At 48.4% G+C, this 19,537-nt stretch overlaps 2 protein-coding genes across 2 annotated transcripts; both read left to right on the top strand.

Annotated features, from left to right (window-relative positions):
* Positions 1 to 447: 447 nt before the first annotated feature.
* NKX2-5 (NK2 homeobox 5) lies at positions 448 to 9,318 on the top strand. Its single transcript, XM_066614374.1, has 2 exons — positions 448 to 848; positions 7,755 to 9,318. Exons 1-2 carry the CDS (start codon positions 542 to 544, stop codon positions 8,384 to 8,386), a joined length of 939 nt encoding a protein of 312 aa, XP_066470471.1. The 5' UTR covers positions 448 to 541; the 3' UTR covers positions 8,387 to 9,318.
* Positions 9,319 to 11,076: 1,758 nt separating this feature from the next.
* Positions 11,077 to 19,239, top strand: LOC136638889 (copper-transporting ATPase 2-like). The gene is made up of 8 exons (XM_066612916.1): positions 11,077 to 11,107; positions 12,460 to 12,702; positions 13,497 to 13,660; positions 15,072 to 15,233; positions 16,229 to 16,305; positions 16,669 to 16,843; positions 16,988 to 17,221; positions 19,078 to 19,239. Exons 1-8 carry the CDS (start codon positions 11,077 to 11,079, stop codon positions 19,237 to 19,239), a joined length of 1,248 nt encoding a protein of 415 aa, XP_066469013.1.
* The last annotated feature ends 298 nt before the right edge of the window (positions 19,240 to 19,537 follow it).

The raw sequence follows: 19,537 nt of genomic DNA, 5'->3' as shown, positions 1-19,537 counted from the left end.
GCTTACTGGCAGAGGAACCAAAACACTGAAGGCCCCCCCATCAAACCTGGAGGACTTTCACTTTCTTGGCCGTTCCCCCTCCTGTCTCCGGCGCTTCTCCGTGGTCCCCTGGGGCTTCCAGCCGGCCCCCCCTTCCCTCTCCCAGCCCTCTTGACACTGAACTGGGGTCACCCCACTGGGCTGCCGCTCGGCTCGCGGCCTGTTTACTGCATCTGCCCGCGTGATGGATGGCCGGCCTGGAGCGCGCTCCTGGACCCCGCGCCGCCTGGCCTCGCTGTGCGCTCCGCGGGGCTCCGTGACTATATTAGGTGGGCCCGCAGCGCGGCATCCCCGGGGTGGCGGCCAATGAGCGAGCCCCGCCCCCGCCGCAGGTCGCCCGGCCCCCTCTCTCCGCCTGCCTGCCTGCAGTGGCCGGGCCCGGCCAGAGCTGCGCACTGCTGGCTATGCGCCCCGGGGAAGGCGGGCGCGCGCCGGCGGCCCCTGACCGCGCTCCCCGGAGGCCGGGCGGCCGGCTGCCTCCCCCGCGGCGGCGCGGCTCACCATGTTCGCCAGCCCCGCAGCCACCACGACGCCCTTCTCCGTCAAGGACATCCTGAGCCTGGAGCAGCAGCCCGGAGCCGGCGCCCTGGCCTCGCTGGAGCTCTCGGCGCTGGGCGGCGCGCCCTCCTCCTGCATGCTGGCCGCCCCCTTCAAGCAGGAGGCTTACCCCGCCGAGGACGCCCCGCTCGCCCCCGCGCCCGCCTGTCCAGCCAAGCACAGCGGCGCCCCCTTCCCCGCCGCCCCCCTCTACGCCAAGAGCTGCTACCTGGAGATGGGCTCGGGCAAGGAGCCCAAAGCGGACAAGAAAGGTGAGGCGGAGGGCCCGGAGCATCCCTGGCGGAGCGGGGAGGCAGGAGGCAAGGGGAGGGCCCGGAGGGCCTGCTGGGGGGGATCCCCTGGGGGTTCGCAGGGCTCTCAACGTCGAGTCATCAGCTCGCCCAGTGGAAGGAAGTTCCCGGAGATCTGGGCCTCCAGCTGGAGGAGTCCTTCTCCGGCCCCTTCACAACCAGCCCACGCTCGGGTAGAGTCTTTCTGGCTTGACTCTGTCAGTCAAGGCGTCTGGGCCTGACGCCTTCACAGAGAGAAGCGGAGACCTCACTCGTGAACCAAGCGGACAGACAGTCTTGTGCCTGTCTACTGAGAAGTAAGCCCCATTTTAGTCAATTTTAGTCTTTAGTCAATGAGGTTTACTCCCAGGAAGGCTTGCATAGGATTGCACCCTACAAAGGCCCATCTCGGGGAGTAATGACCTCTTTAGGCAGCAATCCTATCCACGCTTTCCTGGGAGTAAGCCCTATTGACTATAATGGGACTTACTTCTGAGTAGACATGCATAGGATTGGGCTCTAAGGCTGCAATTTATCCACACTTTCCTGGGAATAGGCCCCACTGACTATCCAGTCCCTGCTAACTGGATAAGAGGCACTCTTTCAAGTGGGTGCTCCTCTTTTTAGCAGGGGGAGAGTAACTAGCCCACCTCACCCCAGCAGTGTCTTTTCTAGTGGCTGTCTGCTGGTGTTCTTTTCAATCGTTTTAGATTGTGAGCCCTTTTGGGACAGGGAGCCATTAGTTGTTTGATTTTTTTCTCTGTAAACCGCTTTGTGAACTTTTAGTTGAAAAGCGGTATATAAATACTGTTAATAATAATAATAATAATAATAATAATAATAATAATAATAATAATAATAATAATAATAATATAATGGGGTTTACTTCTGAGTAAACACTCATAAGATTGGGCTCTTAGACTCCAGAGATAAGAGCTGGACGAGGACTGAAGGGGGCTGGTGGAGGAGGGAGAGAAAGAGGAGTAACCCGTCCAGTTGTTCTCAAGTGAGTGTGGAGATTCTGGGCAATTCGGGGACATGGACTGCCAGTGTGATCCTGGCAGGTAGATGGATCTGGAGTGCCCCTTTGGGCAGACTGCTCGCTTTCGCCCAAGATGATCTACACCTGGCTTCGGTTCTCATAGAAGCCCTGGAAGGGCGGTCTGTCATCCACATCTCTCCCTGTCCCACAGGAGGGACTGAGTCTGAGAGAATAGGGCCCTTGCCCGAGGTCATGCAGTGAGTTCAGGGGCGAGATTCGTCTGGAGGCCTTCGGATTTCTTAGCTCTGTCTCCTTCCGATTTGTTCCGAGACCCTTCTTCCCAGTGTTACAGTAGGACTTCCCCTTCAGGAAAGTCTTTAGGAGGGCAGCGGTAACCCGGTGTCCAGCTGTTCTGAAGTAGCTCAGAATCCTGCAACTTTGTGCCTGGTCTCATTTTCAGGCTTCAGATTTCCCATCAGTAAAAAAAAAATATGTCTCAACTGTGAATTTTATTAGTGCTGTTCCTGGTAGTAATATTAACACCGTCAAATATTAATGTCAGTTAATTTTACAAACTGCATAATTTTACCAACTACAATCATATTTTAGCAATTAAAACCATAGATGGATAGTCCAGCATTTACCCTATAGTTATACTGACTGAGATCGTGTCAGAAGTCAGCTTTGTGTGGTTGTTGTATAGTGGATGTATTTATTAGTGGCTTTATTGGAGAGCTCTCAGCAATCAAGCATCCCTTTTTCGTAGTCTTATAGACTTAGAGCCCAATCCTGTGCATGTCTACTCAGAAGTAAGCCATATTAGAGTCAATGGGGTTTATGCTCTGGAAAATGTGGATAGGATTGCCTTAGGCTGCAATTCTATCCAGACTTACCTGGGAGTAAGCCCCACTGACTAACGGGACTTAGATGTAAGTTGCCTATGCATAGGATTGGGCTCTTAGCCAGCAACGCTTCTCCAACCACTTGATAGGAACCACTTAACTCCAAAATTGTGAGGCACTTCAGAGTCCTCCGGGAGTCTTCCTCGAGTGAGACTTCCCCACAATAAACTGGGGAGGGCAGCCTCCCCCTCCCCCCAGAACTTCCCAGAAGTTTTATAGGCATCTCCCAATAACTTCAGTTTATTTCCGAGCTGACCTCACTGGTTTGAATTGTGCTAATTATTTCCACATCATCTGGATCTTGGTAGTAAACAGGTCCAGAATTAAATTCCATCTAGGAAGTCCCTTCGCTCCTTAAACATTTAGGATAGAGGTATAATTTCTTCCTTTTAATTTCTGTTTAATTAGTTAGTTAATTAGTTATAATTTCGGGTTAATGAAGTTTTTCAAAGTTTGCCATTGATGGTCACGTGTTTTCGTTCTGTTTCTTCTGCTCAAATTTCCCATCATATGTACTGAAGCTGTTTAAGATGCGGCGCGCTTACCCTGCAAGGCGCACTTGCTGCAACCATTAGAGGAGCCTCCCTACTCTTTGGGAAGTTTCTGTGGAGTCCAGGGGAGGTTATCCTTTCCCAGTGAACAGTCACTCAACAGAACTGTTTGCTCTGGACTGGGATTGTGGTTGGGAAGCTGGAAAGAGCGGCCAGCCCCGTCCACAAGCCCATTAAGAAGCGGGCTCCAATACCTTGCGCGGAAGTAAATCCCACAACATCCGAAAGGCTTTGCCCACGCGTGTGAAAATGGCCTTCAGGTGAACCTTGACAGACTCAATAGATTCACTTCAAAGCAGTATCAGAACATGAACAAGACCTCCCGCAGGACTTGGAGCCCAGTCCTATGAATGTCTACTCAGAAGTAAGCCCCAATGGAGTCAGTGGGGCTTACTCCCAGGGAAGTGTGGATAGGATTGCAGCCTCACTCAATAACAACCTCAGGTTGGGTCGCGTGTTTTCTTGGGGATGAGCCCCATCAGTGTAAACTCTGGAACAAACACGAAGCTAACTGATCGTGCCAGTTAGTACGCCTGGCTGGAAACAAAATGGGCAGGATCCAGTCAAGGAAGTCTGATCCTGTGTTGACGCAAAATTGCACCCTGTGGGTTTCATTTGCCTGAAATCCACGTTCGTGTGTTGAGAAATATGTTTAAGCTACCTACGTTCAACACGGTGTAAAAAAGAGTCAAAACGGAGTTTTAAAAGCGCTTAGTACTTTCTCAATGCGATTGATGGGTCTTGCTAAAGAAGCCTCTGCAAGCTCATTCGGGAGCAAGTACCAGCGATGACGTGTGTCCCGCTTATTCCATTGGAACTTCGTGCCTGTGAATGTGTAAAGGCCTGTCACAGTCAACATTTGCAGTCCGGCGACAATGATGACCAAGCCCCCCAGTCTTAATATTTTCCCTGCCAAAGATCTTTGCGGAATCACCACCGTCCAAAGTTCTTGGGAAAGGAACTCCTTGAAAGAAGTGGGTTATTTTCAATATGAAGCGGAGTCGGCCTGGTTTTGCTGTCAGAACTGCACCGCATTACAATAATCAAGGGCCCGATCCCATCCAACTTTCCAGCACTGGTGCAGCCATGGAGTGTGCAGGTAAGCAGGGAGATCAGACGACCTCTTTTACCAGGACATGTCCTCTTTTTCTAGCCTCTTGACCTGGAAAATAACTTAAATGTCCTCCTCCTTTTCTCTGTGAGCTGGCCCTGCAGGCAGCGCATAGCGTTTTGTAATTAATAAGTTATGTGCAATAAATTGTATATAATATTGTTTTAAATTTAATAATAATCTAGTGTTTAAATTAGCCATATGAAATCAACATACAAGTGTTTTTAGCTTTTATTTTGTCACGCCCTACATTTTTCTTGAATGTCCTACATTTTGGGGTGCCTAGTGCTCTCTTGCAGTTATGGCATCTGGTCACCCTGAAAGTAAGGGACTGCATAGTGGCTGCAATGATGCTGGAAAGTTGGAAAGGATTCGGCCCCAAGTTACTCAAGTCTAGTGTACAAGACCTCGTGCTAAACGCAATTCTTAGAAAGGAATCATGCACGCTTTGCGAGGTGGCCCTCCTCAGAAATAAGAACCTGTGCAACCAGCTCCTCCCACCGCAAACGGAGGCGATCCACATCAACTCAAACCAGTTGCATTACACGGGCCTCAATCCTCAAAACCCCAATTGGTTTTAGCTGATCTGGATTGACAGAGTTTCTACCAACAAGTTGGCGCTTTTTGGCTACAATCCTATCCACACTTTCCTGGCAGCAAGCCCCATTGACTATAATGGGACTTACGTCTGAGTAGACATGCATAGACATTCTATCAATTTTAACGGAAAGTTAAAATTGATCCACAAGGATTAAACCGCCTTTGTTAGAGCGTAACAGTTCATTCCTAAGTGGGTCTACTTAAAAGTAAGTCCCACTGTGTTAAATGGAGCTTACTCCCAGGAAAGTGTGCATAGAATGGCAGCCTAAATCCGGAAAGAAGTGGGGCTTGTCGGCCTTGCAAGTGGATGCTTGCAACTCGCTCCGAAATGAATCCTTTTTACTCGGAGAGTCCAGAGTTGCTGAAGTGCTTCCATTTGGAGGCCTTGATTTCGCAGTCCTGGGCACATCTCTTTGGAAGCAAACCCTTCCAGCGGCGAATTCCGTCCCCACCGATTTCTAGAATGGGTTGATATTTCCGTGGGTGGGCTTGAGCCAGAGTGAAGCCCTTTGAAGCCCCGTCAGTGCGTGTGTGTTCCCACTGGACCTCCCGGCTTTCTGTCTAACTCCTCGCCTTCCTTTGAGTGGTCCCCAGCAGCACCTGAGTTACATAGGCTGCAGTCCTATCCACGCTTACGTGGGAGTAAGCTCCACTGATTATAATGGGGCTTACCCCTGAGTAGATATGCCTAGGATCAGGCCCACAGTGGGGTGCATACTGTAGGCAGGGAGATCTCCGGAGCGAAAGCACAACCAGTGTGGTCGAATTTGTGTGGCTCGGACTGCGGAGCGAGAACATCCATCGAGGACCCTCCTGTTAACGCAACGCTCTCCTACAGCCAGTTTTTGGAGAGCAGCCTTGGACTGAGTCGTTTAGTGTCAAGTAATAGGCTTCACACCCAGGCCGGGAAATGGAGTGGAAAGGAAGTGTTTTGAAAACTTTGAATCTGGAAGGGAAGAGCCTGGATGCCTTGGAAAGGGGATTGGACAGATTTCTGGAGGAAAAGTCCATCACAGGTTACAAGCCTCGAAGGGTGCGGGCAACCTCCTGGTTTTAGAAGTAGGCTAGCTCAGATACAAGGGAGGGCACCAGGATGCAGGTCTCTTGTTTTGTGTGCTCCCTGAGGCATCTGGTGGCACACTGTGATGTACCTGAAGCTCGACTAGTTGGGCCTTGGGCCTGATCCAGCGGGGCTCTTCTTACGTTCTTGAGCCAATCTAGAAACTCCCTTGAAAGCAGTTTCCTATTGATTTAGTTGGGTTCCTAAGGGTGGTAGGCGAATATTCTTCCAAACAGAGGCCGAAGTGCAACCCACGAATGTGGGGGGTCCAGCTGCATGTTGGGTTGCAGCCTCTCCTTTCTTCCTTGGGGGGGGGGGCGCGTAGCCCTGTTAATCCGTTGCAGCAAAAACAACAAGAGTTCTGTAGGACCTTAAGTAGTGTACATAACCAGGGCACTGACTGGTCTCTGCCAAACCTGAGCCCCTTCCTCCCCCTTAATAACACCCTCCCTCCCCCTTATCTCTATCCCCATAAATGCACCTGGACAAATAGAGGGTGATTCTTCTTCACGAATCTGATGAGGTGGACTGTACCCTTTCAGGTGCTTGAAGACCCTTTTGGACAAGTTTCTGGAGGAAAAGTCCATCAGGGTTACAAGCTGTGATGGGTATGTGCAACCTCCAGGTTTTAGAAGTGGGCTGCCTCAGAATGCCAGATGCAAGGGATGGCACCAGGTTGCAGGTCTCTTGTGGTCTTGTGTGCTCCGCGAGGAATCTGGTGGGCCACTGTGAGGTACAGGAAGCTGAACTGGATGGGCCTTGGGCCTGGAGCTCTTCCTAGGTTCTTATGTACCTTCTCCCGTAAAAACGCATTGAGAAGGCCCAGATGCAGAGCCGTCTCCTCTGGAAGGGCCGGTTCAGTTCCAGGGGCGGGGGCTGCATGGTTTCCTGCAGGGAGTCTGAGCCCAGTCTTATGCATGTCTACTCAGACGTAAGACCCATGATAGCCAATGGGATTTACTCCCAGGTAAGTGTGGATAGGATTGCAACCTGAGAGCCCAATCCTATGCATGTCTACTCAGACGTAAGACCCATGATAGTCAATGGGGCTTACTCCCAGGTAAGTGTGGACAGGATTGCAACCTGAGAGCCCAGTCCTATGCATGTCTACTCAGACGTAAGACCCATGATAGTCAATGGGGCTTACTCCCAGGTAAGTGTGGACAGGATTGCAACCTGAGAGCCCAATCCTATGCATGTCTACTCAGACGTAAGACCCATGATAGTCAATGGGGCTTACTCCCAGGTAAGTGTGGACAGGATTGCAACCTGAGAGCCCAGTCCTATGCATGTCTACTCAGACGTAAGACCCATGATAGTCAATGGGGCTTCCTCCCAGGTAAGTGTGGACAGGATTGCAACCTGAGAGCCCAGTCCTATGCATGTCTACTCAGACGTAAGACCCATGATAGTCAATGGGGCTTACTCCCAGGTAAGTGTGGACAGTATTGCAACCTGAGAGCCCAGTCCTATGCATGTCTACTCAGACGTAAGACCCATGATAGTCAATGGGGCTTCCTCCCAGGTAAGTGTGGACAGGATTGCAGCCTGAGAGCCCAGTCCTACGCAGTTCTACTCCGACGTAGGTGCCACGACAGTCGCGGGGCTTGCTCCCAGGCAAGCGTGCCTGGGCTCGGGGCCGTGCCTGCCTGACGGCTCGCTGTGCTTGCCTCCCTCCGCAGAGCTGCCGTGCGCCCTGCAGAAGTGCCTGGAGCAGGAGAAGCGCGAGGCCGCCGAGGAGGAGGCGGAGCGGCCGCGGGCGCGGAAGCGGCGCAAGCCGCGCGTGCTGTTCTCGCAGGCGCAGGTGTACGAGCTGGAGCGGCGCTTCAAGCAGCAGAAGTACCTGTCGGCGCCGGAGCGGGACCAGCTGGCGGGCGCGCTGAAGCTCACGTCCACGCAGGTGAAGATCTGGTTCCAGAACCGGCGCTACAAGTGCAAGCGGCAGCGGCAGGACCAGAGCCTGGAGCTGGTGGGGCTGCCGCCGCCGCCGCCCCCGCGCAGGATCGCCGTGCCCGTCCTGGTGCGCGACGGCAAGCCCTGCCTGGCCGACTCGGCCCCCTACGGCGCGCCCTACAACCTCGGCCCCTACGGCTACAACGCCTACCCGCCCTACAGCTCCTACGGCGGCGGCGGCGGCGCCCCCTGCAGCGCCAGCTACAGCTGCAGCTACCCGGCCGTGCAGGGCGTCCAGCCGCCCGCCGCCTCCGCCAGCAGCTTCGTCAACTTCGGCGTGGGGGACTTGAACTCCGTGCAGGGCTCCCTCCCGCAGGGCGGCGGCAGCCTCTCCACCCTGCACGGCATCCGCGCCTGGTAGGCGCTGCCCGGCCCCTGGAAACTCGGCGGGGAGGTGATTGACGTCTGGGCTGGGGCTCGCTGGTAAGGGAGCCCTTCAGGAGACTCCCAGCCCTTGGAGTGGAGAGCCCTGGACCTCCTTGAGAGAAGCTGTCAGCAGGGATCATCCCGGTGGGGGGTATTGCCCCCCCTCGACTGAAGGAGGCCCGGACGCTTTCCAAGGACTCATCCGCTCACTTGGCCCTTCTTCGGTGGTCAATGAAGCCCTCCACTTTGATCTAGGCCAGAGGGGGCTTTTGGACGCTTGAAACCACAAGGAGCGACTTGCTCTCTAACGATGCCAGCTGCCAGGCCGGTCAGAGTGCCAGCCCACGTGCCCCCCCCACCCCACCATGAGCAGCCTTTCAGAGAGCGACTGACACTTGCAAGGCTCTTGTTTACGAAACGAACCCTCCCTCCTCCCCCCTTCCAGCTTGTGTTCTAAAACAAGGACCGTCGGATCCACACCGCTTGGTTTTCTCGTCGGTGCATCCACACCTTTCATCACACTGCGGAGCCTGGGGTGTGAATCCCAGGGAACCACTCGGGTGACTGTGTGCCGCTAGGAAGCCAGGTGGGGACTCCAGGTTGTCTCGCTGGGTTGCTCCAGAGTTTGTTTGAAAACCAACACCTCCGAACTACCTTTGTGCAGGGTCTCGAGTGGTGGGACAAGAGATCGGGTGTAGGGGGTGGGAAGGGGTAAAAGATGGATCTGTTCCCTAGTCGAGGCCACACCAGAGTAAAGTCAGGTGCTGTCGTCGTGTCCCAGCTCCCCGTAGTGATGCACTAACTAAACCCGTGATTGATGGCTAGTTTGAAATGCACTGTCCCTTGGTTTGATGTAACCTACGTCGTGTCCCCTTTTGCTGTACAAACGGATGGAACTGTGTGTCGTCATTAAAGAGAGTGGCTTGAGTTTCTGCATCTTCTTTGCCTGCTCGCCAGGTGTCAGGACTGCCCGTGGCTGTCGTTCTCACGACCCCGACTCCATAGAGCCAGTAAAAACAACTCATTTGCCAAAGGCAGCGACTTAGGGGGGCGGAGGGGGGGGGAAGCGAGCCCTCCAAACAAGTCCAGTCTCCAGCCGTTCCCCCTTCCCCGTTTCTGAAAGGTTACTTGAAGAAAGGGCAATTTCCGTCTACTCAGAGGGTTTTTCTTAGAGTACGATCCTATGCCTGTCTACTCAGAAGTAAATCCCATGGTCTTCAGTGGGACTTACTCCCAGGAAAGTATGCATAGGATTGCATAGCCTTAATGGTAATCTACTCTCAAATACTCGGTTTCAAAGACTCACCATGTTAGAACTCCCACTCCCTACCCAAGGGGGGAAAAATTAGAGGGGAAAACTAAGAGAAAAAAGAGGGGGCGGGGTGAAGGCTTCACGTTCAGCAATCGATCCTGGGACAAAGATCGCCTCTCCAGGAAAGGTCATTTGCAATGGAATAGTTCCCCCCCCCCAACTCCCAAATCCTGGTTCTGGTCCCATTACTGACTCTCCTTGCTCAAGGTTTAGGAATTCCGTTCCTTTCATTTCAGCCACGTCTAAGGTCCCCTCTGATGATCCGGAGAGGGGAAATTTAAACCCGCGCCTGTCTGTGACTTCCCAAATGCCCACTCCTCTTCAAACCCCAAAGTCTTTCAAACACTTCACAAGAAGGAGGAACTCCAGGGACAGAGGAGATCTTGAGATTGGTGGGACCGAGGCTGCAATCCTCTGCACACTTTCCTGAGAGTAAGACCCACTGAAGATTATGGGACTTACTTCTGAGTAGACAAGCACAGTATTGGGCTGTCTGCCCGGTTCTGACCCTGCCCCTACCTGGAGCTCCGAGGGGGCACCCGTTTTGCTGCTCCCCCGTCTGCGTCCTGTCCGCACCTGTCACTTTAGTCTCGAAGGCAATTAGGCAATTGCCGGGCGCTCCTGTCGCGACAGTGACACAACCTGCGCCAGGGCCTAGGAGAAGGGGATAATTTGTACCGGGGCCCAGGGTCAGAAAGAGGGCCCAGGAGTCAAAGGAGGGGGCACAGAAATTTCCTGGGATCTTACCATTTTCCTATCTACTCAGACTTGTTGCCCGCACGGGATGCTGGGGACTACTAGCTACTACAGCTACTGGCAAGTCATATCTGCTGGGCCAAGGAATGCATACATGAGACACTCCTTAACACAGTGTCAAATCTGGAAAGAAACTGGCCTGCTACAGTAGCTCTCCGGCTTGTTGATCTGCTTAGCCTGAAGGAGTGTAGAGGAGCTCAGGGACACAGCTGAGGGGCTACAGCTGCTGCTGTGCGGAAGCAAGTTTTGGGACAGGACAGGACACTTTCCATTCTAGTGTGAGCCTAAATATGATGATGCTCATTATCTGCATGACTTTCTACATTTAAAATATTTTAGAGAGATTTGGGAGTGTGTTTGCTTTTCTGTATTACTGTATCACACTGCTGATGCCACCAGGGTGGGTAGACCTGGGCTCCAAAGACTTTTCCAGCTGTCTCCACCCTCGCCCCCACCCTGTTTTGCCCCCATTCTGTTCGCCTGTCACCACCCTCCCCCACTCTATTTCATCCTCCCCCTTTGCAAAGAGGCACAAAAGAAACTTGTACCCCCTGATAAAATTCCTCTCAGAGGCCCTAACCTGCTCCCCCCATAGGTGACTGCAAAGCCCGCCACGCATGGGTGCGGTGACCATCACGTCCAGCCCTGGCGAGTTCCTCCCCCCCCCCTCCTGGTTCGGTTAAGAACATAAGAACAGCCCCACTGGATCAGGCCATAGGCCCATCTAGTCCAGCTTCCTGTATCTCACAGCGGCCCACCAAATGCCCCAGGGAGCACACCAGATAACAAGAGACCTCGTCCTGGTGCCCTCCCCTACATCTGGCATTCTGACATAACCCATTTCTAAAATCAGGAGGTTGCGCATACACATCATGGCTTGTACCCCATAATGGATTTTTCCTCCAGAAACTCGTCCAATCCCCTTTTAAAGGCGTCCAGGCCAGGCGCCAGCACCACATCCTGTGGCAAGGAGTTCCACAGACCGACCACACGCTGAGTAAGAAATATTTTCTTTTGTCTGTCCTAACCCGCCCAACACTCAATTTTAGTGGATGTCCCCTGGTTCTGGTATTATGTGAGAGTGTAAAGAGCATCTCCCTATCCACTCTGTCCATCCCCTGCATAATTTTGTATGTCTCAATCATGTCCCCCCTCAGGCGTCTCTTTTCTAGGCTGAAGAGGCCGTAGCCTTTCCTCATAAGGAAGGTGCCCCAGCCCTGTAATCATCTTAGTCGCTCTCTTTTGCACCTTTTCCATTTCCACTATGTCTTTTTTGAGATGCGGCGACCAGAACTGGACACAATACTCCAGGTGTGGCCTTACCATTGATTTATACAACTGCAGTATAATATTAGCTGTTTTGTTCTCAATACCTCTTCTAATGATCCCAAGCATAGAATTGGCCTTCTTCATTGCACCGCACATTGGGTCAGACACTTTCATCAGACTGTCCACCACCACCCCAACGTGGTGGGTTGGACCACATGTAATCCTCACTCCCCTGCACACAAAAAATACAATTATATTTGGTAGTCCATGGGGGAGCACTTGGCAAGACAGTGGAAGTGTTGGCAGTGGCTGTCTGCGGTGGTCCCTGGTGGAGACCACTGACCACCAGAGAAGGTGGAGAATGGACCATTGCAGCTGCAGCTCCTTCAGTGGTCTGTAGGAGAGCACTTACTCAGCAAGACACTGGAAGTGATTTTCCTGAGTCCTTGGGGACCACTTCTCAGGGTCCTGTGGACCACCTGTGGGAACCACTGGTGTAGAATGAGCACCTAACCTTTCCTGAAATTGTATTTTAGATATTTATTCTTGTGGTGTTCCTTTTAACTTTTTCAATGCATGACCAAATTTTTCAGAAGCATGATGCCAGCTACCAATAGGATTGTATGTTTATTAAGGAGGCTCCAGACCCTCTTCTGGATAGCTTTCAGGCAATGATTTCTTTATGTTAAGCTGTAACTCATATTAATGCCATTTTGATGTTCTTTTTGAAGACACCACTACTGGGAGACCTACTGATGGGGATAGGGAAGTTGGCACACTCGCTGCTGCTCCCTTGAGAACGGAAGTTGTTTCAGAATTGCCGTACAGAGATGATGAGTTGTGGAAAAAGTTGCACCCTGATTCTTCAAAGCGCTGCAGTGCAGGAACGACCGAAAAATGTTTTTTGGAAATCACAGGCATGACATGTGCATCATGTGTATCAAACATTGAGAAGAATCTTCAAAAAGAAGATGGTAAAATAGCTGATTTTGATCTCTCCTCTTTAAGACCAGCCTCACCTGAAAGAAACTGAGGTGGTTGCTTCAGATAGCAGATTAGCGGGTGGTATGGCAGCGGCAGCAGCATGTGTTCCTTGCTGTCACAAGGAAACTGGCGAGCTAGTGATAACCCCTGGAGACAGGTAGTAATGGTCTGATGTGCTCAGCCAGCAGCTCAAAGAGCCTCTTCTCTTGCTCTGGATTTGAAAAGGGACAAAATAGTAGAGGAAGTAGAAGAGAGGTGAAAATATGCTCTAGCCCATAACTTCCCTCCTGTTCCCTTCCCATCTTTCTTTTCATATCCGATGTGGAAGGAGGAAGAATGATAGCTCTTTACATCTGCTGGCTGGGTGCATCAAATTGCTGCAGCATGCTGCCCGGGTAAGGTGGTGGGAGGTGGCACTTGAACTGAGCGTTCACTGCTGATTAGCAAAGTTGCATGCCTATGGCATTAGAGATAGCTTAGCATCTTGCTGTTGGATGGTAATTAATTCGAGAGAATCAGAAAATGCAGTTCATTTATGCAACATCTGGGGGTGAGATCAGCACAACTAAAATGAGAAGTGGGGCATCTCCATTGTAAATGCATCCTCTTGGGAAGCAAGCCTCGGTGATTTCTGAGGAGCATCCTCCCTGTCTGCAACAGCCACCTGAACTGAATAACAAAAACTGTGGCCTAACAATGAAGATGGATTGAGCAATTGCTCTTGAGTAGGTTGTTGAATGATCCATGAAGTAGTTTTGTGTCTGATGCAAATCTGTTGTTACAGGAATAGTTTCTGTGCTTGTTGCATTGATGGCAGGGAAAGCAGAGATAAAATACAAGCCAGACCTAATTCAGCCTCTTGAGATAACTCAGTTGATCAAGAATTTAGGCTTTGAAGCATCAGTCATAGAAGATTACACCGATGCAGCTGGCAGTATAAATCTTAAAGTGAGTATTTAGAGGGTGTATAGACTGGTTGGATGGAAACATCCCCCCCCCCCCATGGAGCACTTCATCTTCTCAATGAAACACATTTTCAAATGCAATATGAATGTGCACACTTTGAAGTATGCCATTTGATTTTTGAGTTCATGGATACAAATGTTGAAGCTTATGCATTAAATTCCATTGTGACAGGATGGTTGTAACAAATTTCTAATGCCAGTGACACAACCTGGCTTGGGGTGAGAGAGAGTTGGGTGTCTTATTTTGTTTTTAATTTTTATAAAATGTGTATCTTGTAATGAAATCTGGATGGATTTTAATCTTGAAAAATGACCATACTTTGAATTTCTGAGTGAAATTTAATTGAGGCTCGAAGTAATTCTTGGCAAATATGTCAGGGTCTGAATTGCCCCAAGAAATCTGCATCTTTAGGAGTGCTACCATAGGAGGAAGTGTTGGGTGTTGGTGATAGAAGCACTGATATTTATCTGTTTGGCAAAGCGGTATAGTTTGAAACCGCCAATAGTAAAGTTTCCCTTTATGGAACAGGTCTCATTTGAATTCTGATAGGTTCTTACATGGTATACTGGCCAAGATCCCAAGAGCTGCTTAGGTTCTTCCAAGGGGCTTGCATTAGCCTTGTGGAATTGGTTGACTCCCATGCTGTGTCCCCCATGTGCATCACACATTGCTTTTTAAATCCTCCTTTTCCCCCAAAGCAGTTTACCATGCAGTATTGGGGCTTCCTTTTAAGGAGAAGGAGTCTAAAATTATCTTGGGATCGCAGAACAAGTTTCATAGTTCTTTGGATCCTGGTCATTGTTCCCAAAGTATCACAAAGTATAGTAGGTTTTCATGTCATTTTTCAGGACTGTGTAGTGTTTAGATGTCAAGTAAAATTTTTATATAGGCATGAATGCGTCTTTAAATTTAAAAAAGCAGGACTTGGTGTACGTGATAAAGGCAAAGGCTGTCATGTTACCTTTCTTTGAGCTTGTAGGAGAAAATTGAGTAATTACTCAATGCATGTGGATGCTGGGGAAATGAATTGGCATTGAAGTAACCAAAGGAATCAAATTGGGGTGGGAGGAAATGGCCTATCTGTGAATATTCCTGTGTTCACTGAATCCAGTCCCTGTTTTCTAAGGTGTAGTAGTTGCTCCCTGTTATGAATGTTGCTAATGGGAATGATCATAACATGGTAGTAGAGCACATCATCTCCATGTGTACGCTCCCAGGTTTAGTCCCCAGAACCTCCAATTTAAAAGGCTCTTGGGCAGTAGGCATAGAATTTGCCCAAGTCTTTGGAGATCTAGTTCCAGTCAGAGTAACTGCTGTTGGGCTAGATGGATCAATATACTGACTTGGTATATCTGTCAGCTTTGCAGGTTTCACTAATTGCAATTTTGTTTAGGTCACTGGGATGACCTGTGCTTCCTGTGTTCACAACATTGAATCAAGACTTAACAAAACGCTAGGTGTACTTCATGCATCTGTCGCACTGGCTACTTCCAAAGCTCATGTCCGCTTCGACCCTGAAGTTGTTGGTCCTCGAGACATTATAAAAATAGTTGAGGTACGTTATTAAAAATTAACATTTTAAACTTTTAAATCTGGATTTGTTTTGTTGTCGCAGCCAGGAGTCAGTATGGATAAGCATCTGGTTTTGTGCAGCAACTGGACTAGTAGACTTGTTTTAATAAACTGAGCTAACAAGCCTTTCATCCTTTGCACATGGCTGACATTGGGTGACCATCAGCCACCTATGCTTTCTGTTACGCTTAGGAACTTGCAAATTGGCGTGAAGTCTCTGGGGAATGGCAAACATGAAAATTTATCATGAAAATTTTGAGGAAAATTCCTCTACCTCCTATCATAAGTAAAGCCAAACCTATGGCGTATCAATTTTACAAATGGACTTACCTTTCAGCACTCTGGGATTTTCTGTAATGGCTATTCAGAGTGAACTTTTATAGAAATTTGAAAGCAAATTGCAAAACCTCACTAAAGGAAAAAGGAATTAAAGGAAAAAATGCATTACTAAAATGGTAGTTCAGCAGGAAGCCTGGAATGTAAAAGGCCAATATTCACCCAGTTGTACAAATGCTGTAAAGGGGGGGGGGGAGAAGCATAGTAAAACATTCTGTGCGCTTATCACAAAGAAGGAGTGACGTGACCTGTAAGCCAGATATTTTAAAGGATACATATGTTTAATTATTGGCATTTGTATCCTGCTTTCCCCCCTGTGTTGTTACGGGCTGCTTTGATGTTCTATATCTATGTACGCATCTTTGGAATGCTCTGCATTGCTGGGTTTGAGAGGCTGATGCTAATCAATCTACAGAAACTGATGGTTTATGCAGTTCATCATACTAAATAGGCTTTGCTGGAAGCAAATTTCTCCTGGCAACAGCTTATTGGGGAGGGGGGAATATTGGGGAGGATATTGGCATTCAGGAGTGGAGCGCCTTCCTCATAGGTGACCGACAAAGCTACCCAACTACCTATGGCCAACTGTGATGTGCGTCATATGTGACAGATTCAAGCATTTCTCTATCTCCGTTTTTAAAGGGGATTGGCTTTCAAGCAACTTTAATTAAAAGAGATCCAAAGGATCACAACTTGGATCACAAACAGGAGATCAAACAGTAAGTACCTCTGTAAATGAGAAGAAGTGTGGATGACAGTTGAACATTAACAATAATTTGCGGTTCGACATGTCTATATAATTCACCTTTGTTACTTCATTTGATGTTGATATATTTTTGGAGAAAACCTAAACCAACCGTTTAGAGATTTTATCTGTTTTCACACTTGTTGAGTTCCCAGTATCTGTCCAGTATCCAGTGCATTTGTATGCAGCAATGAAACACCAATGTCCAATATCTGTATTCAGAGTTCATTGCTACTTAGCTGATGCTCATATGAACAGAAGTAGGCGTTGTGCGATATTTGCCTGTTTGCCGAAGAAAGATTTATCTTCTAATACTTTGGGCTCCTTGTCTTTTCAGGTGGAAGAAATCATTCTTATCCAGCCTGGTATTTGGTATCCCTGTTTTGATCTTAATGATTTACATGCTAATACCTGGCGATCAGCAGCATGAATCGATGGTGCTGGAACAAAATCTAATTCCTGGATTATCTATTCTAAACCTTCTCTTCTTTGTTCTTTGCACTTTTGTTCAGGTACAAGTCTAGAATATATTCTTTCCTTTTAATCTCCCATTACATAACTGTTTGCAGTATGTTCACTAGGAGAATAGGAAGAGCCTATAGAGCCATTTAGAAGTTATTTAATGTGGAATTGTTGCTGTTTCTTCCTTTTAACAGTTCCTCGGTGGATGGTACTTCTATGTCCAAGCCTACAAATCACTGAAGCACAGGATGGCCAATATGGATGTTCTCATAGTGCTGGCCACCACTATAGCTTACATCTACTCATGTGTCATTTTAGCGGTTGCCATAGCAGAAAAGGCAGAGCAAAGCCCCATCACCTTCTTTGACACTCCTCCAATGCTGTTTGTGTTCATTGCTCTTGGGCGGTGGCTGGAACACATAGCAAAGGTAATGCATCTTGAAATTGATGGTTAGCCTGCAGAAATTAAGGCTTTTATGGTTGTGCATGTGGTGATTCGGGGAGGGCCTAACATCAACTGCTTGATCTGATCCGCTGCCCATATACTCCCTCAAAAACCTGGGCAGAAGAATCTCTCTCTTTACCTCATTCTCTCCTGTTTTCTAAAACACAGAAAGTGTGAGACTGAACTTTTTATTTAAAGGAACCATGTGAGGAAGAAGCAAGGTGAGTGGATAGGGAGGCAGATTGCTGCTGCCAATGCAGTTTTTTCAGGTGCAGACAGTGGCATTTGCTTCTCTACCTACTTAGCTTGCTCCTTCCTCAAGTGGCCTTTCTAAACAAAATAGGAAGCATGCTTCCTGATTTACTTAAAGAGATGCACAAGGATGAAGCAAGGTAAGGGGGTAGGGAAGCAGGTGATCTGCTTGCTTTTAGTGCAGATAGATGTGGTTCCATCTGGGATGGGCTAAGAGGGAGAAGACTCGTGGTGAAGGGCAGCCCAACTCTGCCTAGCACTTGACATAAGCCACATCATTCACAACTTTGACAGACCAGCTGTGGTGGGACAAGCAAAATGTCCTGTCACCTTTTATCCTTTTCTGTGATATAAAGCAATGAAGAGGGCATGGACAGTTTTGTTTCTACTACTTCCTTCACATGCATTTGTTTCTTTTTTTCCCTTTGTTCAGTTGTTCAAAGGAGCAAACATTTTGAGCCAGTATGATGTTTGGACTTGAACTGGGTACTCATGGGCTCAAATAGCAGTTTACCCATGAAGCTAAGTGGGTGATGTTGGCCAAATACTGTCTCTTGGCCTGATCTGCAGGATCAGTGAGAGGATGAAATGGAGTGTGCATGCTATAGATACTGCCCCTGGGTCCTTGGATGAAGTAGAGGAATATTGGTGTAATGGCTCATCTTTTGTGGCAAACTCCTATTGCCATCAATAATGCAATGCAATTGTGTGTTAAGCCATTTTGAAAAAGCGATTTAAACAAAAAGTGTTGGAAAAGCAATACCCGTTCAAAAACTTTACCATCCCTGCATAGCCAAGAAGATCATGTGATCTAAGGCAAGTGGACAAAGTAGAAACAAATGAGTCAGATTCTGAAGCAATCAACCAAAGGCCAATGTGTTAGAACAGCACCATCCAAAAGTGCACCACAATAAAGAAGTACTCATAGATATTGGATTACTCCTTTTGTCTTCTGAAACAGAAAAATATGTTTGGCTCCCAGCTGCTCCGTAAAGCACTGAGTGTTCTGTAGAGTTCCAGCATCTGAATGGTTAGCCGATGTACCTTTTGAGGTACGGGTTTTAGTCCTCTGTAACCATGACATGAGAAATCCCTTCGTAAGAGACCACAGTTTTTTGTCCTCTAGAAGGATATGTTAGTTTCCTCCTTGTTTCTGGCATCTCATATGGAGCTGAATACATCAGCATATTTCTTGTTCCTGCTTCCTCTTTTATACATGGCTTACTCCTTGGAATTTTGTCCTCTACTCTCCTTAATTCCTAATTAGTCAGCACCCTTTATAAACCGATGATCACTGAAACCTCTTTTCAGTTCACAACAGACAAGCAATACCAATGCCTGAGTCTTGGATATTACATGTCTATTAAAATACTCTCATATGCTTGATGTTGACTTGCAATCTTTTTATCAAAAAAGTTTAGGGATTAATATGGGAGGAATAATCTTTTGTAGATGGGATAATGTGAAAATCAATTATTGTGACCAATCAATAGGTAGTGGAGGCTATCTCGGACTTTGTGGACCTTAATAGGCAATTGAATAAATGCACTGTATCTACCAATCTTGACATTTGTTTCTGTTTGATAGAGTAAAACATCAGAGGCCCTTGCCAAATTAATATCTCTTCAAGCAACGGAAGCCGTTATAGTGACACTTGGCCCTGATAACTGCATCATCAGGTATAAGTATCTTTCTTGTATGACAGATGAGATCCTTCAGTATTCTGGAATTTGGAGATCCACTTTGTAGTAAATGAGCACTTAATCTAAACCAGGGGTGTCCAAAGTTTTTGGCAGGAGGGCCACATCATCTCTCTGACACTGTGCTGGGGGCCGGGGAAAAAAGAATTAATTTACATTTCAAATTTGAATAAATTTACATAAATGAATATATTAAAGATGAACTTATACAAATGAATGAAGGTCTTGCAATAGCTCAAGGCCTATAAAAGACCTTGTACAAAGCAAGGCTGGCCTTTCCTTTGCTGCCTCTGCTGCATCACAGACGTGAAACAGCAAGCAGTGGAGGGAGCTCTCATCCCACAGCT

This window comes from Tiliqua scincoides, chromosome 2, assembly GCF_035046505.1.
Source record: "Tiliqua scincoides isolate rTilSci1 chromosome 2, rTilSci1.hap2, whole genome shotgun sequence".
Taxonomy (NCBI): domain Eukaryota; kingdom Metazoa; phylum Chordata; class Lepidosauria; order Squamata; family Scincidae; genus Tiliqua; species Tiliqua scincoides.
This window is presented reverse-complemented; position numbering and strand designations above follow the sequence as displayed.